Below are 26,654 nucleotides of genomic sequence, written 5' to 3' on the forward strand. Positions count from 1 at the left end.
GAATTTGGTTACTTTCTTAACTTATGTAACTTTTATATTCTCTTGATCCCTCACATTTGCCTTGTTTTCGGGAGCAGTGACTTCTAATGCTTGCTTTACTTACTTCTGGAATTCCATGGAGATGCCTTGGGACCTCTCCCAGTAGGAGGGGGAACTGGAAAGAATGATCCCCACCCACACTTCAGCTAGAGCAGCTGGGTTGCTAGTGGTCCAGCCATGCTCTCTGAAGTCAGACTGGGTTCTGATTCGAAATTGGCCTCTTCGTAACCTGTGTGATGTTGAACTCCCAAGCCTCCATCTGTTTACCTATAAAGTGGTGTTGACATTATATATTCTCCATTCCAGTATTCCATCAATTTGATAATTCATTTAAGAACTGCTCTTTGGGGGCTCGGTAAGGGCAGAGAGACAGCTGCTTCGTTCCAATATATGTTCATATTTCAGAAACAGTAAAACTTAGAAAGCACTAAGTCAGAGAGTCAGAAGTTTGATGTTAATGCGCCAAATTAGATGATGCATTCAAATGATTACACAGGGCCTGGTCCATAGAAAGTGCTAAACGGTATTGGTTACTATTAATATTTTATTATATTGGGTTTCCAGCATAATCTTTTGTTTAGAAAATGTTCTGCCCCTTTAAAAAGTTTGAAAACCACTGCTTTAGGACAACATTTGGCAGCAACAGATCTCTTTTACACCTTTCCAACTTCAAAGGCTGCTTTAAAGACACTTACAAAGGGCTCGATGTTTCTGTCTTACTGGTGCTGAGATCGTCTCTGCAAGGAGACATCATCTTTGTTACTGGTGGGAGCTCCTGTAATAACTCAACTGATAGGAGCTCCCAGTTAGAAGCTTCTAAAAAGCTCATGAGCAGTAAGATTTTCCAGCTCAGACCATTTCTATATTTTGACGAGATTTAAAAAAAGGATTTGATCCAATCTGGTACCTAAAACCCTACCTAAGTCTGTTTTGGAGGGGAGTTGGTGGGCAAACATATGACACAGTTTTAATTATGAATCAATCCGTCAGCTATAAGATTAAAAATAAATAATATGCAAATAGCTGCCTTCAAGAAGGAACCAGACATTCCAGTAGGATTTCAGCCCTGTGTCTTTTTAGCCCGATGCTCATCATCTGACTGGTTTCTTCACCCCCAGCGTGCTATTGAACATTTACCTGGTAACCTTCTCCATCCTGGTCTTCCCATCAAGTGTGAGAGGTAAATAGTTCTTGCTCAGAACTGTCAGGTTTGCTTGAAAAGCAACAGATAATCCTAAATAGTGATCTTTCTCTCTCTTTTTTGGACACCGAGAGTAGATTATTTTTTATATACTTATTTCCTCTTGGAACTGCATCACGATCTCTTATCTGCAAAAACAGCATAGAAGAAAGCTCTATTGGCTCTTGCGCTAGGAAGCTGTCTCCCTCCTCTTCTCACTGCTAAGATGGAGTCAGCCTTTCAGTTTCTCTTTTTTATCCTGTATCCTTGGGGTTGAGGTTAACAGCCTCATAATAGGGTAAACAGATCATTTGCCCTTGGTGTGGAGAGAATACACCCACGGACACACCTAAGAATTCTCCTTGCACATTACCTGGTTCAAAATCACAGATTGCCCATCACAATACTTCAAAAATTTTTTTAAACCACAGAGACTATTAATTTTCTGCCTGTGTCCCACGTCAGTTCAATATCTGTAAACCCAATAATGTGTGTGTGGGTGTGTGTGGGGTGTCTGATACTAACACTTAATACTACAACTCCAGCACCTCAAAATAGAATCACAAGCTAAACATATTATGACTTGGGCAGAAAGAATATATAAGAAGTTGGAATGAGTTAAGATGCTTTAATGAGTGTTTGGGTGCTTCACACAAACACATAAGCCTCCTCTTGACAAACAGGCAAAATAGAGAGGGTAAAATATAGAACCAACAGCCACAAACTGTAAGTAGAAATCAGAGATGTGAGACCCCTTGAAAACTGGATGACAATAGGGAAATAGAAGGATGCCTCCCACTCCAGTGGGCCCGTCTCAACTGAAGTGAGAGTCATAATCTTGGCACTTCATTGAGCTTTTCAAGTATTTCTTCTTTAGCACTTTATAATCTATTTTGAAAGGAGAAGAGTTAGCAGAAATGGGCTAATAATAAATTGCAATTTTTTCCCCATAAATCAGAAAAGGAGTGAGCACCCAAAAGCTTTAGGTATGTCTTTGAGCAGCGAGTAAATTATTTTGGCAACGTGTATATTCTTATGTGAGCAGCTTTTCTGTAGCCTCTTTTCTCCACAAGAGGCACCATGATAATCTTTAAAATGAAGCATTGTCTTGGTCATTAATTTTTATCCCTTGTATTTCACAGGCTACGTTAAGGTAGAATAGTATGCCAGAAAATTCAAAACATAAAGAAAAATGGGAACAGGAGGTAGTAAATATAGCATTTACCTCCATATTGCAGATGAAGACCCCAACCCTGCAAAGTTCAAGATGGCTTTATTTGGGGCTCCAGACTCCATCGGAGAGCATAGCTTTCAGGCCAGCTTGCCTCTGTTTTTTTGATGGGGGGCGGGGAGGGACATTAGAAGGAAGCACAACAGTTAAATGGAGACATTTACAGTCCAGGATGAAAATGGTCTCAAGGAATGGCTGTACTAAATATAAGACGGAGACCAGTTGAACTACTGGACATTGTTTATTCATTGTTTCTGGTTTTAGGAGATTTAACCATGTCACCCAAAGGGTGATCCAGGGATTCCCCTTGAGACATAACTGCCCCCTAGGAATGACAAACTTGCAGTTTTTTCCCATTTTCCCTGATAAAGAAGGAGTCCTAGCTAAGGACCCAACCAGATAATCTTTATTCCCCATCTTGTAGCCAACAGTGCACCTCAAACCAATACATTAGGAATTAGCACGGCTTTTGACATTAAAATACAAATTACTAGACCACTTACTACATTAAAAGCTTATCAGCTCAGTTAACAGAATGAAAAGCTCTGTTTTCTGAGCCACATTGAACAAATGTGCTTAATTGATGTTCTTTAATTCTATGTGCCTGGGAAGATTTTTTTAAATTGATAATCAAAGGGGGTTAAAATAGGGAATTAGTCATGGAAACAGTGGCAGCATTTCATAAACTAAGTCTACTCTAGGTTTGGAAATTGGAAACAATTAATAAACCCTGGGCTTCAAGGCATTTCCTTTTAATTTACTTCTTTTTGTTACATAAAATTTAATTTACTGCCTGTGTGCCTCATTCCAACTATTATTAGAAAATTGCCCTTAAACTTCGGAAGTATTATATACAAAAGCTCTCTGCAAGTGCTGATACCGAACCTCGGAAAAGAGAATAGTGAAGCTAAATGCACTGAAATCGAAGTCATTCTGCCATTGAGCAGGGAAATAATTTAGCAAAGCCAGATTAAATCTCTCTCAATAAAATGACAATTTCATCTACATGCCTTCCCATTTTTTGATAGCTAACTGTATAATGAAAACCATTAAAATGATGCCATAGTACCATGTTTTCAGGATTTTTCTGAGCTTCCCTTAAATTTTTTCCTTTTGTTGCACAAAATTGAATTTATTGCCAAGATATTAAAATAACTCTTAGTGTCCTTCGCAGTCAGTCCTCCTTGATAAGAACTTTATTTTGCTTTCTAAGACTATCTCCGGTTCTAACGTCCTGTGGATGGTGCCTTCTGTTTAATTAGCTGATGGTGATGCCAGTCTGTTAGACGCCTTTCCTTGGCTGGCATTTTTCACATTATATTATTGTCCATGGACTTGATCTCATTTAAAGTTGCCCCTTCCATATGGCAGTCACTTTGGATTGATCTCCTTTTGCCATAGCTTCCAGCTGGATCGTGAGTGAGAAAGAATCAGAGGCTTTTCTTTTTCCACCCCATCATGGGTGTGTTAGTGCTAAGTGATTGGGCATGGGAGCTTGGCTTTGGCTGCCGGGGTTGGATAAGCAAACGTGAGTGGCACGTGGATTGCCAGTATCATGTAGGTTCTAAAATCAATGGCTCTAGAAGCAGTTTCTCATTCCAAATGGACTTGCTTGGTGCACAACCGGGTTCCTTTCCTCTTTTAGGTAATCACAGACCTGGAGGAGCAGCTGAACCAGCTGACCGAGGACAACGCTGAGCTCAACAACCAAAATTTCTACTTGTCCAAACAACTCGACGAGGCTTCCGGCGCCAGCGACGAGATAGTACAGCTACGAAGTGAAGTGGACCATCTCCGCCGTGAGATTACGGAGAGGGAGATGCAGCTCACCAGCCAGAAGCAAGTAAGGGCAGTAAGCAGTGTCAGAGATCCCTGTGTCAGAGAACACTGTGATCCTGTTAGATTTTAGAGCAGGCGCCCGGTATACCTCTTCCAAGGGACCCAAGACCGAGGCTTGTCCGTTAAATGGGCTCTTCTTCATCATCACATCTATGTTTTGAGGGCTTGGGGGTTTGGAAGAAGTAGCTTTTAAAAGTGTGGTGTTCTCTTAATTTTGATTAAAAAAAAAAAAGCAAAAATAAAATGTTCTGGGAGACTAGTGTGAGCCCCTTGACTTTTAAGCGTAATCTCTTCCCCCTGGCTTGCTTTGGGTTCTGACTTTAAGATGGTGGCAGGAATGGCCCTTTATCCATTCTTGTCTGGTCCCCTGGATCTGTAGAAGAAACAGATATGCTGTATTTCAGATTGTAGTTAGAAACTTGTGCTTTTCTGACACTGATCCAACAAAAGTAACATCCAGGAAATCCTCATTTGATACAAGGCACAACTCAGTGGTACTGATTTGCAGACGATGGAGGCTCTGAAGACCACTTGCACGATGCTGGAAGAACAGGTCATGGACCTGGAGGCCCTGAACGACGAGCTGCTGGAAAAAGAGCGGCAGTGGGAGGCGTGGAGGAGCGTCCTTGGCGACGAGAAGTCCCAGTTTGAGTGTCGGGTTCGAGAGTTACAGAGGATGTTGGACACCGAGAAGCAGAGCAGGTGGGACTTCCTGTTTGTAGAAAGCCAGTGACAAGTGTCTTCAGTGGGATCACCTGAGCATTAGGAATAGGGTGACCAACAGTCCCAGCTTGCCCAGGACTGAGAGAAGTTTCTAGCATACAAGACCTTCAGTGCTAAAGCTGGGAGACTCTTGGGCAAACCAGGGTGGGTCGGTTATCCTAGTTGTAAACATGGTCAGTGTCACTTGGATTCTGTGTTGGCAGCTGGTGTCCTTTTACCCCATGCGGAGGCCTGGGAGTCAGAGGAGGGCAAATAGTGCTTTCTTGGCAGAAACTCTTACCTTGCGTTTGTTATCACTGTGACCATGTAGCAAGACCATCACCATTTTAATCTTGGCCCTTTGTAAAGCTAGTCACCCATCTACACTAGGGTTTCTCAACCTCAGCACAATTGACAGTTTGGGCTAGATAATCCCTCGTTGTGGGGGATGTCCTGTGCATCATAGAATGTGAGCCTCAGCCCTGCTTTTACTCACTAGATGCCAGTAGCAACCCCTTCCTCACGCTGTGACACCAAAAATATCTCCAGACATTGTGCAGTGTCCCCTGAGGGGCAGCATCAGCCTTCGTTGAGAACAGCTTCTCTACAAGAATAGTTTAGTTTTTTTCTTTTGTGGTAGGAAATAGTAAGTTCAAGCAGGATCTTTCCTCTGCTTTCCCACTTTCATTTCCAAAGTCAGAATCCCTTTCCTGCTGGGGCCATGATAGTGCAGGTCGTATACTTCCCACCCTTAGGGGGCGCCATTCACACTGCAGACATGGCAGATGGGAAGATGGGTTATGACAGTTTACAGCTTCTTGGCAGGCAAGTGTTTGATTCTAACAGAATGGGTATTTATGACAGTTTATTAGCAGATAGAAATAAATGGTCTTGAAGAATGGGTCTCGTTTTCCAGTGTGCACACTAGAGTTTGCTCATGACTTCGCGTGTACACAACTGAATCGTAGCCGTCCTTCCCAACCTCACTCATATCACCTTCCTCTGAAACTGACCTTCCTGGGACACCCTGAACTCCTTAAGCGAGATAAACTATGCCTGGAAATGCCTCTCACAAAAGATTTAGTTGGACACCATCAGACTCATTTTGATATTTCCCACGTTTACTTGACAATAGTAGACTCAGCCAGATGTGTTGGGTGTTTAATGTGTGCTAAGTCAGTTAAACTAGAAAAGATCGGAGACAGGAGATGAGACTCCTTAAATTTGAGGAGAACTGGTAGAAATATTCATTTTTTGGATATCCTCCCACTCAGGGTATTTGCTGATGTGATGGGCTGCTGGTTTAAGACCTCCTGTTCCTCTTTCCCCTGAGTCCTCACGGTATATTCTGGTTGCTTTCACGCAGACCCCCTCCCTTCTGCCCTCAAGTGCAGCTCCTATCTGAGCTGTTTCTAGAGTCCCTCAGAGACCAATTTGAGGGTCGGTAGCTGGCTTCAGCATCAAGAAACACACAACTCCACATGGAAGGTATAATTATGGGCTGTGCTTAGGAAGACATTTCATGTATACTTTCAGGGACGGTTGTGAAAGATCTTGGCTTTTCCTTCCCCCCCCCCTCTATTTTGGTGTTACGTGGGATACGGAGATGAGTAAAATATAATTCTTAATTCCTGTGCTCAAGAGGCAAGTCTCATGGAGAAGATGAATTATGCATTCGGATATTTACCACCTCAAATAGAGAGTGCGGTGTGCCAGGAGAGGAGTACGTTTATGCTTTGGATACAGAGCAAGGAGAGCTTCCTTGCAAGAGGAGAAATTGAGCAAGGTTTTATAGAGGACATGGCCTTTGGAGTTCATCCTTGAAGGCCGAGTTAGATTGTGTTTGCAGGGAAGGGGAGGTAGGGGAGGAGAGCGCTGGCCAGTAGAGGAGACTGTATAAGCCCACATATGGAAGTAGCAAAACACAAGACCTAAATGGGGAAGGGCAGCGATTTTTCTGGTTTGCTTCTAGTTTTTTCTATTCTCTAACCTCATTTATAGATACATTTATCAGACTCGAGTTTCAGTTTCCTAACGAGCCCCCAAACACATAACTTATTGCGTAGACTTTAAGGAGAGGAAATGTTTGCTCGATGGGGTCTCCTGTGGTCCCTCAGGGGGACCTCATTCCATTTCCACTCCCAGGGGAGGCTGTGAAGGTCTTGCTTTATCCTGTTCAGTCCAGAAGCTTTTGGAAAATTGCCTTTTCCCCTTAGCCTTTCCAAGTGAGTACTCACAGGAACTTTACCTATTAAGAGTATTTTTACCCAAGGTCTAAGTGGGTCAGATCTTTGCTCTGTAAGCAGTCAGAAAGCAAGACATAATTTGAAACTGGAAATCAGGGTTGGGCCTTTCTCCAGCCTGCAGCCTGTTTGGTTGCTTATCAGGATTAGAGATGGGCCCACTTCCTTTCTCTGGATTGGTGATGGTGGGGCTTCTGAAATGGGCCTGTGTTTTCCCGGCAGGGCGCGGGCCGACCAGCGGATCACTGAGTCACGCCAGGTTGTGGAGCTGGCGGTGAAGGAGCACAAGGCTGAGATCCTTGCTCTGCAGCAGGCCCTCAAAGAGCAGAAGCTGAAAGCTGAGAGCCTCTCTGACAAGGTCAGCACCCATCCCTTCTGCTTTTAGGAGGACATCTTCATCTCCCTCTTTTAGAAGGCACACTCGACCCATACTCAGGTGCAATCCTTGGTCAGCATATTTCACAAACACACATTTACTCAGTCCCATCAAGTCGCAGAGTTAGGCTCCACACGGACACCCTTGGTTGGCGAGAGCGTGGGAGGCATGCTGGGGACTGGTGTGTCACAGTCCGTCGGTGACTTCTTAACATCTGCCTGTCTGTGCCCCTGACGTCTGGATTCTGATCTGGCTACACAGCTCTCTCATTTTCTGGCCCCTGATTTCTAGATTTAACCTCTGGGTTAGTTGCTGGATTTAATGTCGAGCATTCTTGGAAACTACTCAGTGGCAAGGACTAATGCTCTTTCCATTGCTGCAATAGTAGGCAGCTCGGCGTCTCTCTGTTCCAAAGCCGGGGGCACAAGAGGGTCTGATGGCCACGAGAGTTCTCAGTGTTTTACATTGGAAATACGCATGTCCTGTCCATGTAGCACACCACATTATGTCTGCAGAGTGATGTCCCATTATTCTGGAGGTTTATCTAAGTCTTGAAAGAGATTTCGAATAGATGCCCCAGTGTTCCAGATAATAAGAATGAAGATCAAAGCAATTTTATGTATATATACCTAGGCTCACACACACGCACTTTTTCACGCACACACAAATACATAAAATAAAGCAAGACTCTGAATTTCGTATTTTGTATAACTTTGTTATTTCATGATTATAAAAGTGATTCTTTGGGGTTATTGTGGCAGATCTAGAAACCATAGAAAAGTAAAGGAAAAGATGACTTACAATCCAGCACTGCTCCATTAGAATAAATTTAGATTCTTGCTATGTAAATAAATTTACATCTTAAAAAAAATCCCAACAGAGACCGAGGGGCTTTTCCTTAGTTACTGAATGTTTTTTGAATATGTAGGTCCAAAAAAACCCCTCAACAAAACAGAGGTACCTACTGAATCATTTAATCATTCTACTTGGTGCTGGAACTTTGAGCTTCTTTCAATTTTTACCATAATGTTATAAATCTTTAGGGACATCCATGATTATTTTCTTACAGAAATAAAATTTCATGGAAATAAAATTATTGGATTCAAGGCTGGAGCTTGCTGCTCAGGAACACTCTGGAGTTCCTTGATACTGGCTCACAATTTTTTTTTTAACCCATGAGGAAACTAGGTATATTAATTATTTAGAGGTAAATGAATCCTTTTGTGTTGAACTTGAATATTTTTTCTATTCGATTGTTCTTTCTTAGAGTATTCTATAGCAAAGTTCTGCTCATCTTTTAAGGCTTCAGACATTAGGGCTCCTGGGGGGCTCAGTTGGTTAAGTGTCCAGCTCTTGATCTCAGCTCGTCTTGATCTCAGAGTTGTGAGTTCAAGCCCCACGTTGGGCTCCAAGCTAGGTGTGGAGCTCACTTTATTTATTTATTTTCTTTTTTAAATGATTTTTTATTATATTATGTTAGTGTGGAGCTCACTTTAAAAAAACAAACAAACCAGACTCCAGACATTGATACAATCTTTTCTTGACAACTGGTAATTCAGGAAGAATTGCTCTTCTCCATACCCTCTTATCAGAAATATTATGTGACAAAGCAGTCCTTGTTTGTGTACATGTCTAGTTATGGGCTTCTCTCTGCCTTTGTGACTTTATGTAAGATTCTTAAGAGAGTTTGTCCATTCTTTCATCCCAAGAGCCTGATATAATGCTGTGCAAATAGTAAGCATTCGGCATTTGATTATTTAATTAAATTCAGCCGAAGTGATCATCCTTGTCTTAGAACTTGTCATAGCTCTTTATGTGACCCATGCCTTAGAAATAATCCTATCCCCATATAAGGCTTATCTGTGACATGGACCTTTGTGATAAAAATATTTATTTATTCATTTATTTATTTTTTGAAAGATTTTATTTATTAGAGAGTGCACATGTGTGTGAGAACGAGAATGAATGGGAGGAGAGGCAGGGGGAGAGGGAGAAGCAGACTCCTTGCTCATCGTGGGGCCCGATCCCAGGACCCTGAGATAATGACCTGAGCTGAAGGCAGGTGCTCAACAGACTGAGCCACCCAGGTGTCCCTAGAAAACAATATTTATATTCTGATCTTCAGAACTTGATTCTTTATGTGTGAAGGTTTGTGGGTATTTGCAAAAGTCATTAGCATCTAGTATTCCTAAATATGATATTATGGCCAATTTTTCCAAATGCCCAGCTCAATGACCTGGAGAAGAAACATGCCATGCTTGAAATGAACGCCCGCAGTTTACAGCAGAAACTGGAGACTGAACGGGAGCTCAAACAGAGGCTTCTGGAAGAGGTGAGTGTAAAACAGGAGAGAAATAGAGCCAGCTGGAATTCTGAAGGTGAAAATTTGTTGCGTTTAGGTGGTCAGATCCAGATCAGATGTTCAAATTTTGCAGTTCGAATTTTCAAGGAAGAGTAAGGTGGTCACGTAGTACCTTTTTTGAAGGTATTTAATACATTCAGAGAATGCGTCACGATGGCCAGGGGGTCTTTGTCACTTGTATCCCCCCACGTGGTGCTTAAAAAAATGTTGAGCTCAGATGCGTATGTGCCAAATGGAAGTTTATTAAATATACGGGTGACTGAATATTGAATTAAACTGTTCTTTTAGAGTTAATATCTAAAGTGTATCAAGTTTTCAGGCTGATAAACATCTGTGCAAATTCGCTTCATGCACAGGGCAGGAACTTGATCAGATTTATGCTGAGTACTAAATTTCTTGAAGACTTTTAATCATTCATTTAATTCAATTAAAAAAAATTACACCCTGCCTTTGAGACATAGAATGGAAAGCTCAAACTGATCTCCTGAACCCATCCCTTAGATTATTTCTCGGGCCTTTTAATGGAATTCTGAAAAATCTCTCTTTAAGTTGATGACTACTTCCCACTCCCAACCAAAGCTCTCCCTGTATGTTGAGTCACTAATGACTCTGTTCTGTTCACTAGAATTGACCAACCAGGACAAATATACTTTGTAAAGATACTTAAGGAGAAATAGGACTCCAAGAGTGTTCTGTTTAACCCATAGTGAGCCTCGTAGTTCAATTAACCAGACTACCTATTCTCGTTAGTAAGGTTTTATTATAGGATATCTCCCAAGGGACTCTGCTGATAGAAATAATATTGCTAAGCTATGAACTTTGAAAAGTGTGGTGAAAATTTTGCAGGTGAGTGTGAAATATTTTACAGAATGAGACTTTAAAAAAAATGGGTGGGAGTTTGTGAGAGTTCTGGAGATGGATGGCAGTGATGGTTGCATAACACTGTGCATGTCCTTGGTGCCAATGAACTGTCCACTTAAAAATGGTTAAAATGGTAAATTTTATGTATATTGTATCACAATAAAGATTTTTACAATAAAACTAATTATATACACACATGGGTGGGAAGTTCGTCAAAGGCAGTGTTAAGAACGCCGTCATAAAAATTTAAAAATCTACCTGGTGGTCAAGTAGAGAATGGTGGTCTTTTATCTGGAACGAATAGGCAATGTCCCCATTTTAGGCACATGTTGGAAACAGAACAGAAATAATCAATGATCTTGCCTGTCCTATTTTCCTTCTGAGGAAAGAGAATTGGCTCTGACAGCTCAATACTTTGGTCCAAGGTTACATGGTGAGTCAGTGACAAGGCTTGGAATAGCATGCTGGGATCCCGATTCAGTCCCCTCTTTCTCACTTCTACGCGACATGAGAACATTTCCAGCTTCCCAGTCTGTACCTCACAGAGATAGATTTTTGAGCACAGACATCTGGCTGACACTGAGTTTGAGGCATATTTCACTGACAGTTGAAACCATTATGAAACAAAGAATGATATTTATTGTCCAGGATGTGGCTAGAACCCTTGGTCGTGGTGTGCACTTTATAGGCATGTGACCAAGGGCTTAACCTGAGTGTCCTCTTTTTTTTTTGAATCATTTTTTAAAATGTAAACACCTGACTAATCATCACCACAATGAAAATATAAAACATTTTCATCATCCAAAAAAGTTCCCTATGGCCCTTCTAGTCGATACCTTCTGACCCTGGCCCCGGGTACACACTGATCTGCTCTTTGTCACTACTGATAGTTTTTCTTTTCTAGAATTTCCTAGAAGAGGAGTCATACTATATATACTCTTTGTATCTGGACCTTTTTAAAAAAATTTTTTTAAAGATTATTTTATTTTAGAGAGAGTGTGTATGAGTGTGGGGAGGGGCAAGGGGAGAGGGAGAGAGAGAATCTCAAGCCGACTTCCGTTGAGCACAGAGCCCAACTCGGGGCTCCATCTCATGACCCTGAGATAATGACCTGAGTCGAAACCAAGAGTCAGACGCGTAACTGACTGAGCCACCCAGGTGCCCCTCGATTCTTTAGTTTAGTTGAGCATGCTTTTGTGACTTACCCATGCTGATGAATGTACTAGCAGTTCATTGCTTTTTATTGCTAAGCAGTAATTCATTGTATGGGTATACCATAATTTATCCACTCACCTGTTGATGAACCTTTGAATAGTTTTCAGTTTTTAGTTATTATAAATAAATCTGCTATGAAAACTTGTGTGCAGATCTTTGTGTGGATATGTTTTCATTCCTTTAGGAGGAGCATTGCTGGGTCACATGTGTATGTTGATAACAAAGTGGTTCCATTTTGCACACCCAACAGCAGTTCCAACCCCATAATGCTTAGTGTTGTTTAGCCTTTCTAGTGTGTATATTACAATATCACATTGTGGTTTTAATTTGCCTTTCTTCAATAATGAAAGATGATGAGCATCTTTTCATGTATTTGTCATTCATGTGTCTTCTTTTGGGAAGTGTAAGTTCAAATCTTTTGGATAGTTACTTCTAAGTAAAGTTGTTAAAGATTTCTTGGTACTAACTCTTTGCCAGATGTATGGATGGTGAATCTTTCCCCCATTCTGTAGCTTGCCTTGTCTTTTAAAACAGTATCTTTCAGGGGCGCCTGGGTGGCTCAGTAGTTAAGTGTCTGCCTTTGGTTCAGGTCATGATCCCAGCGTTCTGGGATCAAGCCCCTCATCGGGCTCCCTGCTCAGCGGGAAGCCTGCTTCTCCCTCTCCCACTCCCCCTCTTGTGTTCCCTCTCTCGCTGCCTCTCTCTCTGTCAAATAAATAAATAAAATCTTAAAATAAAAAAAAAATAAAACAGTATCTTTCAAAGAGCAAATGTTCTTTTTATGAAGTCAAATTTATCAGTTTTTAAAAACGGTTTGTGTTTTCTGTGTTCTATTTAAGAAATCTATGCTGATCCTAAAGTTGAATACTTTCTTCTCTCTGTACTACTAGAAGTTTTATAGTTTTAGCTTTCATATGTAGGTCTAGGATGTATTTTGAGTTAATTTTTATGTATGATATGAGAGGAGAGGTTCACTGTTTTCTGTAGAACTGTCCTGTTACTCCAGTACCATGTGTTCAAAAGACTCTTCCTTATTAAATTTTCTTGATACCTTTGTCACAAAGCCATCTACATGTCTATCCTTATTCCATTACCAGAGCATCTGATTATAACATTTAAAATCAAGATACAATGTGTGTGTGTGTGTTTATCGTGATAAGTGTGCTCTTTAATCCCCATCCCCTATTTCTCCCATTCCCCCACCCACATCCCCTCTGGTAATTTGTTCTCCATAGCTAAAAGAGTCTGTTTCTTGGTTTGTCTCTTTTTTTGTATTTGCTCATTTGTCTTCTTTCTAAAGTTAACCCAAGTGTCCTCTTCATTAGGTACAGAGATTTATAAATGGGGCCAGAATCACAGCCTCAGGGTTGGGAAGAGTTTTTTCTGCCATGGAGTCCAAATTCCCAGCCCTTCTTCCATTGTTCCCTTCATCCCTGCCCCTGGCAGAATTTGCTAATGGCTGTCTCTCCCAAATCTTTGCTCTTGGGCCGGAAATGGCTTTGGAAGGTTTTTTGACATGGCACTTGACAGCCACTATCAGTCCATTGGAAGTAATGCCAAAGATGAAAGTTCATTTGCTAATTCTGGTCAAATTAACCTCCTGTCTAAGGCAGAGAATCTCTTCCCCAACATTACCCACCAGTGGGCCTGGTTGAACGGAGGCTTGAGTGCACAGTGCCTGTGGACATTCCAACCCATTTTTTTCTAGCAACTTTCATTCTCAGAAAGTCATGTCTTATTTTGAATTAAGGCCTCTAACTTCTAACCATTGGTTCTATTTCATTGAAACATTTGAAAATAGAGCAGTCTGATTATTTCCAACCAAAAAAGGAGATTAATGCTGATCAGTGATCAAATTACTTGATTAATAATTTAAAAGCTAATGTTTCATTAGCAATTGCTATGTGCCAGGTGCCCTTCTGAGTACTTTCCAAGAATTGGCTCCTACAACCCTCGTGACAGTTCTATGAGAAAACTACTTCTATTATCTCTATGACAGTCTATTAGGATATCTAAGTCGCTCTCCCACTCCAGACCGCCTTCTCTTTCCTAAGAGAAAGATTTCAAGTCCCTCCAAGTTTGAAATGTTCTTTTCTGGTAGATTTATCTTTCCAAAGAGAGCTTCTAGAAGTCCGCATGGTCTGAACAACATGGAGTATGGTGGGATATCTCCAGCTCCATTCTGTGAGCCTCTGCCAATTAGCTTGGGCTCTTTGGGTACATTTATCGCACCACTGACACCCACTGACCTGTTACATCGACACCAACCCTTCCATAAGGGTTTTTGTTTTGTTTTTTGATATCTTTATATTCTGTGTTTATCAGTCAGTGTTGTTGGTTTTTTTTTTAAGATTATTTGAGAAAGAACACCGGCAGGGCAGGGCGGGGAGGGGCAGAGGCAGAGGGAGAAGCAGACTCCACGCTGAGCAGGGATCCCAGACATAGGAGGGGCTCCATCCCAGGACCCAGGGATCATGACCTGAGCCGAAGGCAGACACTTCACCGACTGAGCCACCCAGGCGCCACTATCAGTCAGTGTTTTTAAAAATACGGTCCGTTTGAACTTTCTCTGGCTGGTTTTGCTCCATCCTTTCTGCCATCAGGGTTGTTTGGTGCTCCGGCTCTGTGATCCAGCTCCTTCGTGCGCCCTGCCAGTCTCCTGTCACCCTTGTGAAACTGTTGGACAGATGAAAGCACAGAGCTAATGCTCTCCTTTCAGTCCGACACTGACCCGTGAATAGCCCCCATTTGCCTCGCTGGGAGGCAGGTAAATGGTTTTGAAAAACATTCCACCGAGCAGCAACCTGCCACTCTTACTTGTTTTTTTATTGTAGTAAATAATCAGCCTGTTTCTTGGAAAGCTAACGGACAGTTGATGCATTTGTTCTAGAGAAATATTTTGGGCCCGGCTGTCACCAACCCAATTCTTGTCCCCAGCTCCTGTTTCTCTGCTTCCTGCCTAGTAATTAATGTTGTCCTAAAATAGTGGGAAGAAACTAAAGAGGGTAATTTGCGGAAATCACTTGCGCCGTAGGGGACTGATAGCTCCCTTTAAGAGGTAATCTTAGCTGTTTTTTCTGCTCCCCTTCCCCGCCATGTTTTAGGGGTTTCTGTGGTTTGATTGAGAAATTCCAGGTTGGCAGATAGGCTAGGTGATCTCTGGTAGCTGACAGTATCTCTTGCTTTATGGAGGACTGATGGGGGGAGGCTGGTGGAGGAGGTTGACATGGGGAAGACTGATGGGGTAGGGAGAGGGGAGCCTGAACTGGATAGAGGGAAGGGGGGAGAGAGAGACTGCTAAAATTCCTTGAGCAACTGTGGTACGCTGGGCACTTGGCATGGCACTCAGTATATCACCCAGTCAGGGGAGACATTATACCCACTTTCAGATGAAAACACTGAGGCTTCTAGAGGCAATATGAGCTGCCCCTATGGTCCTATACGTGTTAGAGTCCTCATTTATGCCAGGGTCTGTAGTCTTCCAAAGCCCACATTCGTTCCAGCACACCGTGATGCCTCAAGGAATCCACTTCCCCTCAAGACGAAGGGCCGTAGAGGAGTAGAAATGGAAAGAGAAACAAAACATAGGTGGAGGGAAGCAAAATGGGATGAAGAGGGTCAGCAAGGTCTGAAGTTGTTGCTGGCTCTCGGCCTTCTGGGGCTGAGAGCGCGGAGATTTGCTGTTGCCTGTTGGAAAATGCCCATGGTGATGTTTACTGCTCTTTAGGAGCTCTGTCCTTGAATGTGCAGAGCGTCTGGGCCACCACGGGAGGGGGTATTAGGGCCACCTCGGGGGTGGTTAGATTGTCACCCAGGGGTCGGATGACATCAGGCGGTCTCATCAGGGTAGCTGCTCTCTCCTGCTTTTTTAGAAACAGAAGCATTTTAGGAAAGAAAGCCATAAAACCAACATCTTTATTACCTGCCTTATTTTCTGGTTGACTTCCATTGTAAAAATTGGAGAGAGATTTCCAGCACAAAACTATTTCCAAAACACTAAAGTGATATTCCCCCCTGCATTTTACTGACACTTGTGCTGAGTCCGGGCTCTTCCTCTTCCTCCCCACACTACAGAAGTATCTCCTATGATTGTGGCTGTGTCCTGGTTGAGGGGTCCCTCACCCTGACAAGGCGCTCCTTAAGTTAGAGGTGATGTGATTCCCCTTTGTGCATCCACACTGCCTGAAGAAAGTGATTTCTCACAATAGTACCTGAGACCTTAAAAGCAAAGCTCAGGACAGATTGGAGCATAGCTGTCACAGCAGTAATTCACAGCATCTTCGATGTCAACTCAGGTGGGCCAAATGTCCTTAATTGTAACTGACCGGAAAGGCAGACACACCAGCCTGGCCTTCCTCTTACAGTGGGGATCCTGTGACTTGCTGGCCAACAGAGATTTCTGGGCAGATTCTTTTTAACTGTGCCATGCATCCATCTGGGACAGAAGACAATCAGTAATTCTGAAACAAGATGATTTCAGAAGCTGAAATTTGGTGCCATGCCTGCTATTAGTTTGGTAACAAGAACAGCGGGGGGGCACGAGTTGTATAGTCTGCGGTATCAAGACTCTGTCTGGCCTCTCTCCCCACCAGCAAGCCAAATTACAGCAGCAGATGGACCTACAGAAGAATCACATCTTCCGTTTGACTCAAGGGCTGCAGGAAGCTCTGGACCGGGCTGATCTGCTGAAGACCGAAAGGAGTGATCTGGAATACCAGCTAGAAAACATTCAGGTGAGAACCAGCAAAGGGAATTTACTTAAAAAATTGTCTGCAGACGCAAAGCATCATGGCTAAAAGCCATCTAGTGAAACGGTCACTCTCTTTATATTGTGTAGTATTGTGCGTTTCCCCCAATATTTCATTGTGAAAATTTCCAAACCTTCAGAGAAGTTGGAAAATACCTGTAATGATCAGCTCGGAGATTCTAATATTAACCCCTGGCTTTTTTCTTTTCCATATACTTATCCATGCATGGTCCTTTTTTAGTTTTGGTTTTGGCTATAAGAAAAGGACTGAGTAAGTAAATATTGGCCCAGTGTGGTCCGTGTTGAATTTTCACATGCTAGTATCCTCACGATTTAATCTTTTTATTTTTCTAAGTACCAAATTTAAAAGCATCCTTCTTTTGAGGACCAAGCTTAATTTTGTTTCTATGAATTTTTAGGTTCTCTATTCTCATGAAAAGGTGAAAATGGAAGGTACTATTTCTCAACAAACCAAACTCATTGACTTTCTGCAAGCCAAAATGGACCAGCCTGCTAAGAAGAAAAAGGTGGGTCCTAGTGTTTGAAAAGTGGGGAGGTTTTGCTCAGTCATTATGATTCTTTAAATACTGTTGTGATAGATAATTATAGAAACATCAAAGAAAACAAAACACGCATTTTCTCGTTTTATATTGGGTTGAAAATAGGTTTTGAGATAGTCAGAACAGTCCTTACAAAGGGATGTCATTAATCAAGTCTGTAACACACTACTTTGTGTTCATGACCTTTATAATGATAGTGCCTGTCGCTGATAAGGGAAGGATTTTTTTTTTTTTCATTTCCTAAGCAGCTGGGGTGGGGGTGACAGCAGAGAGAAAGGTTTATAGGGAGGTCATTGTACAAGACTCCAGAGGGATTAGCAGCCCATAGGCACAGGACTCTGGAAAAGACCCGAAATTACCCAGCCCAGTCCTTTGGATTGGCAGAGGCCTGTGAGGAGCCCGGGAGCCAGGGAGTTGAGGTGACTTGCCTCACGTGCCTGACTGGATAGCTAGGCCCTCCCCTGAGTGCTGCTCCATCCCTTTAAAATTATGATAGACAAACACATGAAAAACTATGACCAAAAAGAAAAAAACAAAAAACAACTGTGGACAGGTTTCTATGTAGATGCACCTGGGAAGATTTTTCCTACACCCAAAACACGCTTCCCTAAGCCACCGAGGCCCTCCTGGGAGGTTTGGCCGGGTGTTCTCAGTTCTAAGAGGTCTCTAAGGAGCTTGCAGTTTGCTTCCAAAAGCATTCCTATCCTGGAGGAGCAGCGGCAGCCCCCCTGTGATTTGGAATACGTGAGAGGGGGCTGGAGGGGGCTGCTGGTGCCGTGTTCCCAGCGCGGTTGGGACTGTAAGGGGGCGGGGGCAGCTTCAGCAGCAGCCTGCTCCTGGAACGGCTCAGGGGAGGGGTGTTGCGGCCTACTGTGTGACTCTGTGTGCTCGTGCTGCTTATGATACTGAATCTTCTTTTATTTTAGCAGCGGATTGTTTTCTGATTGTGTCATGTGCTGTAGTTAGGGTGTTTCCATTGAGTTTTGGTTGTTAATTTTTTTTTTCAGTCCCATTATTCCCTGTGTTTTCCTTTTTTTCCCCTCCATGTCCAGTACGTGTTTCCATTTGCTTTTTTTTTTTTTTTTTTTTTTTGAGTAAGCCCCTTGTTTTGATGTCATTTTAGCAGTCAAGTTTTTGGTCTCCATTTTTTTTTTAAACACTCATCTCTATGTCTTGTAACTAAGTGTCGTGAGACAAACGCAAAGCAAGAATGATTTCCGAACCATCTCTCCTGACTCCATCCTCCACTTCCATTTTTTGAGGGTAAAGACTCAGGAAATGGCTCTCCTTCTTGGGAATGCTAAAGGAAGAGGTGGTGGCAGTTCAAGCATCTTGAACCCTCTTGTTGAAAATTTTCGAAACCCTATTTTTTTCCAGCCGGCTGGAATGGGCTGTGGCTCAGTCTCCCCCTTTTCCCCTTCACATGCCATTTTTACTAAATCCGCTTACAGTGAGTATGCTCCTGGCTTTCGTGGTTTGCTCCTCTTGAGTCAGACTTCCTTTAGCTAGTTTCAAGTGCCAGTTTCCAGGAGTTAGGAGATATCTCTGTTTCCATTGCTAGGGTTTATTTAGTCGACGGAAAGAGGACCCTGCTTTGCCCACACAGGTTCCTCTGCAGTACAATGAGCTGAAAGTGGCTCTGGAGAAGGAGAAAGCTCGCTGTGCAGAGCTAGAGGAAGCCCTTCAGAAGACCCGCATCGAGCTCCGGTCTGCCCGGGAGGAAGGTAGGGGCACTCCCTATGCCTAGTCTGTGGAAAAAGGCAGAGGACCCATCTCAAGCAGATTGGTCGTACTAGTTCATCTTCAGTCTTTATGGCTCAGAAGCTCTCAGTCCAGACGTCCCAAGTCTGAAAAATTCACAGCATCCTTGGCATGGCCCATTCGGCACAATGCATGTTCTTTTGGTCTTGGGTCCTCGAAAGACAGCCCAGGGGCAGTCCGCTTGGTTTTGGCCTCTTGGTGACCCAGCTAACCGAAAGGCATCGGACTGGTCTCTCTCCAGCTGCCCACCGGAAGGCCACAGACCATCCGCACCCATCTACGCCAGCCACCGCGAGGCAGCAGATCGCCATGTCCGCCATCGTGCGGTCACCTGAGCACCAGCCCAGTGCCATGAGCCTGCTCGCCCCGCCATCCAGCCGCAGAAAGGAGTCATCAACTCCAGAGGGTACGTGCTCAAGGAGCCACTGGAGTTCTGTTGAAAATCATTTTTAATCGACTAAAAAAATGCAGACATATGGTAAAAGTGACAAGTAATAATACTAAGAGTAATAATGCTAAAGGGTAAGAAGTCCGTCTTCTCCCCTGTCCCAGTGCCAGTTCCCTGAGCTAGAGACAACCTTTGTATTCTTCCAGCAATAGTTCATGCATGTAAGCACATGTTGTGCTATTCATGTGTCTTGAATAATTATATTTAAAGAGTATGAGAAATAGGCATATTTTCCTCAGTCCTTTTTTTCTATTATAAATATCATAGCATACTATGCTGTACCTTGCAAAACACCTTTCTTTTACTTCAAATATTAGAGTGTTTATTAATACATATGCATCAACCTTGTCCTCTGAGAGGGCTGCGTGGTATTCACTGGTGTGGGTACAGGGTTCACGTATTAAAACCAGACCCCTGTTGATGGGCATTTAGGTTGTTTCCAGTCTCTCCTTACCAGGAGTGCCCTATAGCGAAATTCTGCACCTCTGCGGGTGCTACAGCCGTAGGATTAGTTCTCGGGAAATGACTCACTGCATTCAAGATTATTTGCATTTTGAGTGTTGGTAGTTTGGTCCAGTTTATATTCTTACCAACAGTGTAAGAAGTTTTCTTTGTGGTCTTAAAAATACTCTAGAACTTAAAAGTTCGCCTAGAGAAGAAAAGGACTTAAAAAAAAAAAAAAAAGGCTAAGTTGTGAGGGCGATCTGGCTGCGACATCTGTCACCCCGTTGATTGCCAGGGTTGATTCGACTGATCTGGCTGGCTAGGCAGGTGCCCCCTTCCTCCCTCACCGCTCCATGTGCATGCACCCTGCACCCCTGCCCCAAAGCTGCATGCTCAGTCAAAGGTGACAGCCTTCCCTGATAGAGGAGGACTGTTCTTCGGTCAAGGGTGTATGAGTAGCTGAGCTCCCCTGCTAGAACCTTCAAACAAGCTCTCAAGGTCCATTTGTAGGAAAACGTCATGTGGTCAAGCTTCCAAGACTCCAGATGCATCCAATGAGACGCTGCCTGTGGCAGCCTGCCTTTCTTTCTTTTTTTTTTTTTTTTTAAAGGAAGGTGGTTTGGAAGGTCTCAGGGGATCATGAGAGCAGTGGGTTAACGTCATGGTATCACAATGTAACCAATTTTAGTGGCAAATCTGGATGGCGTTTTGGTGTGGCGGTGGTTTTTCTTCAGGAATGGTTTTTCTCCAGGAATGGTTTTTCTCCGGCGACGATGCCCTCTTGTTTCCTCTGTTTCCATAACACTTTGAATCAAAGAGCTTTACTCTTATAGTCATCACGATGGTGATGGTAACACACCAAAATCCTTTCTGACCATAGTGTCCGTTGACCGGGCTCCACGAGCACGGCCTGTGAGGTTCCTCAGACCCCAGGCCCCTCCTTCCCATGTTCTGCGTATTCACCAGGTCAGAGTGTGCTCACATCATTTATTCCTTATGGCTTTCTGGTTAAGGGTGGGAGCCTGTGTTCTGTGGAGAACCCAGTTTGGATTCAGAAATTTGGATCCTGAGCTTTGCTGTTTAAAGCTGTCTTTAATTAGGTCACTATGGAGAGGGGGGCCTATTAAATGGAATTGGAATATAAATGTAAGGACTGGAATATAAATGTAAGAATTTGATTTTTAAGGCTTAAACATTGAGTTTTTATCCAAAAGAGGTTATTCATGAAAGAACAGGACATGAAGAGAGAATTCTTCAGTCAGTTTATATATCTAATAACTAGAAATTCTGTAATACAGAACTGGTTTTTAAACTGAATTCTGAATTCTCTTAGATACAGGCTTTCATCTGGAAAAAAAAACTTTCATGATTAAAATATTTATAGACATTTACAGCATAGGTTTCCTTAGGCCCACAATCATCTTTATTATCATATAGCCTGTCTTCTGCCGGTAACATGTCCTTTAAAAATACTCAATTCCTAATAACTGGATAATGGAGATTTGAAGTTGATTCATATAAATCTAGATGCATCTGTTAGTGTTAAAATACTTTCATACTCTGTAACTAATCTGCTCTAATGGTTTTTTAACAGCTTTATTGAGATAAATTCACATACCATACAATTCACACGTTTGAAGTGTATGATGTTTTTTGTCAAGTGCGCAGGGTTGTACAACCATTGCATTGTAATTTTGGGACATTTTTGGTCTCAACCTTTCCTCCCCCAAAAGCACTCTACCCATTAGCGGACACTCCCCATTCTCCCCTCTGCCCAACCTCTGGCAGCCACTAGGCCCAATAGATTTGCTACTCTGGACATTTCATGTAAGTGAAATCATACCATATTTTTTGTGTCTGGCTTCTTTCATAGAGCATAATGCTTCTGAGATTCACCCATGTTATAGCATTTATTTGTCATTTTTTCGGGTTGAGTAATATTCTGGTGTATGGATAGCACGTCTTGTTTCTTAATCCACTGATAGTCATTTGGGTTGTTTCCACTTTGGGGCCATTATATAATGTTGCTGAGAATGTTGTATGTTGTGGCTACATATGTTTCCAGTTCTCTTGGGGATATACCTAGGAATGGAATCTCTGGGTCATACCATTGCTGGGTGATCCTAAATTTAACTTTTCGAGGGACTGCCAAACTGTCTTCCAGAGTGGCTGCACCGTTTGACATTCCCACCAGCAGTGTATGAGGAGGGTTCTAATTTCTCCACATCCTCAGAAACATTGTTTCCTGCATTTTTGACTCTAGACATCTGAGTGGGTGTGAAGTGGAATCTCATTGTGCTTTTGATTTGTGTTTTTCTAATGACTAATGACGTTGATCATCTTTTCATGTGCTTCTTGGTCATCTATTTAACTTCTTTGGAGAGATGTCTAGTCACATCCTTTGCCCATTTAAAATTGGGTTGTCTTTTTATTATTGAGTTGTAAGAGCTTTTTATATATTCTAGCAACAAGTCCCTTGTCAGAGATATGATTTACAAATATTCTTTCCCATTCTGTGTTTTGTGGGTTTTTTTGTTTGTTTGGGTTTTTTTTTACTTTTACTTTCTCGATGGGATGTTTCGTAGTACCTAATGATCGTTTTAAAATTTTTTCCTTCAGAATTCAGTCGGCGTCTTAAGGAGCGCATGCACCACAATATTCCTCACCGATTTAACGTAGGATTGAACATGCGAGCCACAAAGTGTGCTGTGTGTCTGGATACCGTGCACTTTGGGCGCCAGGCATCCAAATGTCTTGGTAAGAGCAGCGGCTGTGCATTCGTGGGGGACACCTGCATGTCTCCACCTAAACAGATCTAGCTGATGGGGGTGGGTGGTTTTTTTTTTCTTTTTTCTTTAAGATTTATTTATTTATGTTAGAGCAGAGCGGAAGGGGTAGAGGGAGAGGGAGAGACAGTCTCAAGCGGACTCTGCTGAGCTTGGAGCCCGACACAGGGCTTGATCGCACATCCTAAGATGACAACCTGCGCCGAAACCAAGAGTTGGACGCTCAACCAACTGCACCACCCAGGCACCCCTGTTTTTTTTCTTTTTAAATTTCTCATCCTGTAGTACATTCATTTTCAAGCTTTTAGTTTCAGTGGGAGGACACTATTTTTCCCGTGTTAAGGCAATGAGCTTATCCGTGTTTCAGCTCACGTCTCCACCGCCCTGTGCAAAATGCCTTGTGCGTTGCTGATTTCCAGCCCCCCTGCTTTTTCCAGGCTGTTTTCTCCCCACCTTTAGGCTGTGTGCTGGCTGCAACTGAGCTGTGCAAACAGGTCCCTTACACACTTATTTGTGGCAGCCTGGGGAGAAGCCAGGAACACTGTGTCGAGAACACTTGGCTCCCTCGTTTCCTCTCTCTGTCGGGGCCTGGCTCCTGGGAAAGCTTAGACATCACCTGGGTGTTGGGGCCTGGCTGGGGTTTGGCTGGCAGAGGAAAGCCTGGGCCAGGGTCCACCAAGGTGGTTTCAGAATGTTCCCTGCTTTTCCCCAGAATGTCAGGTGATGTGTCATCCCAAGTGTTCCACATGCTTGCCCGCGACCTGCGGCCTGCCAGCCGAGTATGCCACACACTTCACTGAGGCCTTCTGCCGTGACAAAATGAACTCCCCGGGTCTCCAGAGCAAGGAGCCCAGCAGCGGCTTGCACCTGGAAGGGTGGATGAAGGTGCCCAGGTATTGTGGCGGGGTGCCTCGGGCTGGGGCCAGTGCTGGTGAAGACACCATGCCAAAATAGGCCACTTGGGAATAAGGATTATTTTGAGCCAAAGGCACTTGACAAACTGCCGGTCTCATAAGGACACTGACCTCCCCTCTCTCTTCCCGAAAGTAGGAGACACGATTCCCCTGTGAAAGCAGCCCTCCCTTTTCCAGGAGGAAAGGAATATTATTACCGGGAAATCAAGGCCTTCAGAGAGACCTCTTTGCAAAGAACCCTTGTTAAAGTAACCCCTTATCTTCCTTTCTCCTCCTGTAACATTTTAGCTGCTTTTTCATAATTACTAGTCTTTTTTCAAGCCAGTATACAAACACATAGGCCTCTCCACTTTCGGGGTCTTTATCGTCTGGGGGAGACTCCCGGGAACACGTAAAATAAAAATTGTATGCTTCTCTCCCGTTCATCTGTCTGCTGCCAGTGGAATTCCTGGGCCGGCCACAGAACCTACAAGGGTAGAAGGAAGCTTTGCTGCCCCTGACGCGATGGCTCAGGCCGCTCTGATTCCCGAGCTTTCCTCAGGAAGCGTCTTGGCTAGGATTCCCTCTCCCCCTCCCCGCAGTCCCTGCCTCCTCCCCACCATTCTTCTTCAGCCTCCACACCTTTGTTCTTGTCCATGCCTGTTTCCCCAGGAATAACAAACGAGGACAGCAAGGCTGGGACAGGAAGTACATTGTCCTGGAGGGATCCAAAGTCCTCATTTATGACAATGAAGCCAGAGAAGGTAAATTAATAATTCAGGGGGAAATTTTGTTGCACGTGGTTGACCCAGGTCTCCCAGTCTTGGCGAGAAGGCTTTGTTTTTCAGACTGCGTTGCAAGCCTTCTACGATTTTCCAATTTTGAAAATTAAAAACCAAATGACTTCGCTAAAGGTTATTGGTACGATACTCACGTCTATAGGTCTCCCCTCTGAAGAACCTGCAGGGTGCTGCCCTGAAGATTCTACCTGCTAATACACCTTCAGAGAACTTCTGCCTCAGTCAACTAACCCATAAATCCGCATCGTCATCAGAAATTTGACTGTGCTACTCATCTGACACACTTTATTTTGTTTTTATCTTCCCTCTCCGCCTTCTCTGCACACCTTTTTCCTTCCTCCTTTGTTCTCGTGCGCCTCTCTTTTCACACATACTGTCTCTCTTGCCCTGTCTCTCTCTCTCTCTCTGTCTTTCTTCTTTTCTCCCCTTGTTCTTGTTCCTGTTCTTTTGGTTTTCTTTCTGCCCTTCCTCTTTGCACCAAGCTGGACAGAGGCCTGTGGAAGAATTTGAGCTGTGCCTTCCCGACGGGGATGTATCTATTCATGGCGCCGTTGGTGCTTCTGAGCTTGCAAATACAGCCAAAGCAGGTGAGGGGAAGCAGGAGAGCCCACCAGGGGGCACGCTGGGCTCGATCAGTCAGCCTCAGTCAGCCGGGGTAGAAGGGGCCATGCTCCTCCAGTCGCCCATCTTAGTGGGGACTGGGACTTGCATACTTAGGGGTGGGGGATCTCTGACACCTCAGGACCATCCTCCCCCCCCCCCCCCCCGGTTGGGAGTGAGGGAAAGCCATACCCAACCCCTGCTCTCTGTCCAATTCCCTAGATGTCCCCTACATCCTGAAGATGGAGTCTCACCCGCACACCACGTGCTGGCCCGGGAGAACGCTCTATTTGCTGGCTCCTAGCTTCCCTGACAAACAGCGCTGGGTCACCGCCTTAGAGTCTGTTGTTGCAGGTGGGAGAGTTTCTAGGGAAAAAGCAGAAGCTGATGCTGTGAGTATGAAGATGGGTGCTGGAGCTTGTCTTTGTAAGGTGGGCTGACGTGGGAACTACCTGGGTGCTGGGAGCCCTGTTGCTGCCTCCCTGAGGGGTGATGGTCCGAGACTTTCATGACCGGGACTCTTGTGTGACCAAGACACGGGCTCTGCGCTGGCCTGTCTGGTGTCACACGCCCTCCCTCTGCAGCCCTTTAGAATGGGGGTGTCAGTGCCGTTAGCCAGCTCTTGGTTGCACAACGGATCTTGGTCATGGTGGCAAACGTACTCATAAGGAGATCCTCTCCCTCGTTTACTCTGATGAGTTTATTTGAAGACTTGAGTTGCAAACACTTGGCCATGAAGCAGCACAAAAGTCATCCAAAACCATGCCAACTCAGGGAGGGCTTTTCATAACCTTCTCCGTAGCTTCCACATGATCTGCTCTTCTGTAGGCAGGTTCGGGATCCTACTTCTCCTTACGATGGCAGAACTGTAGGTGTGCCTTGACTGGCATCACTCCTCCTGGAAAGTTCCAGGATATAAACAGGGCTCCTTGCTCACTGGTGTTTTCTTCACCAAAGACCAAACACTGGGCTCCTAGTAAACACGTTCGGTGTTTGCAGTAGTAAACTTCTTAACCATGAGCCTCCTGAGAGGAGCTTGGCTCACTGAGTGGACCTGTTTTGATGACTTGTTCTGTTGTTCCCTGTGTGAGCCTTTTATTGAAATCCACGTTAATATGTGTACAATAGGGCTGTGACCGTATTCCCTACGAGCTTCTGCCTGCGTGGGTTCAGGTAAAGAGATTCAGAAGCTTTTGCTGCTTCGCTGCTGACACTGTGCTTTGTACTTGGGCTGCAGCCTGGAGGGGAAGGAGCCTTCCGTGTGGCTTATTAACCCTCTGCAGGTGACATGTCTTTAGTGTCAGTTTATGTCCTACCGCAGAAAATCTCTCGGTGTCTACTTCACTCATTTATTTCTGTGTCCAAGCTGAGGTGTAACTCTGGAGATACCAGTAACATTCCTGTTTTGCCTTTTGAGCTCAGAACAAAATATGGGGCAAGCCAACAGCAAATGTGTGTTTCTGGCGTTTTCAGGAGTAACCTTACTTTCTTCCTGGCACCAAACTTCTCTCTGTTTTTGCTTTTGTCTGTCTGGATGGTTTGGTTATGGACGGTTTAAGCTAACTGT

At 43.8% G+C, this 26,654-nt stretch overlaps 1 protein-coding gene across 9 annotated transcripts in view; it reads left to right on the top strand.

Moving 5' to 3' along the window:
• Window positions 1–26,654, top strand: part of CIT (citron rho-interacting serine/threonine kinase) — a 157,844-nt gene that overhangs the window by 112,772 nt on the left and 18,418 nt on the right. For 3 of the 9 annotated variants that reach the window (XM_045791588.2, XM_045791586.2, XM_045791593.2), the window contains 14 exons: window positions 4,096–4,293; window positions 4,771–4,991; window positions 7,457–7,592; window positions 9,838–9,942; window positions 16,641–16,781; window positions 17,215–17,322; window positions 18,917–19,079; window positions 19,358–19,522; window positions 22,628–22,765; window positions 23,507–23,687; window positions 24,360–24,451; window positions 24,970–25,074; window positions 25,310–25,479; window positions 26,216–26,260. In XM_045791588.2, coding sequence (XP_045647544.2) covers window positions 4,096–4,293; window positions 4,771–4,991; window positions 7,457–7,592; window positions 9,838–9,942; window positions 16,641–16,781; window positions 17,215–17,322; window positions 18,917–19,079; window positions 19,358–19,522; window positions 22,628–22,765; window positions 23,507–23,687; window positions 24,360–24,451; window positions 24,970–25,074; window positions 25,310–25,479; window positions 26,216–26,260 — 1,968 coding nt within the window. The remainder of the gene's footprint in view (window positions 1–4,095; window positions 4,294–4,770; window positions 4,992–7,456; window positions 7,593–9,837; window positions 9,943–16,640; window positions 16,782–17,214; window positions 17,323–18,916; window positions 19,080–19,357; window positions 19,523–22,627; window positions 22,766–23,506; window positions 23,688–24,359; window positions 24,452–24,969; window positions 25,075–25,309; window positions 25,480–26,215; window positions 26,261–26,654) is intronic. The other 6 variants (XM_087857287.1, XM_087857286.1, XM_087857290.1 and 3 more) reach the window with 6 other exon arrangements.

The sequence above is a fragment of the Ursus americanus genome, chromosome 30 (assembly GCF_024610735.1).
Source record: "Ursus americanus isolate L20-20 chromosome 30, mUrsAme1.1.p, whole genome shotgun sequence".
In the NCBI taxonomy this organism is placed as follows: Eukaryota; Metazoa; Chordata; class Mammalia; order Carnivora; family Ursidae; genus Ursus; species Ursus americanus.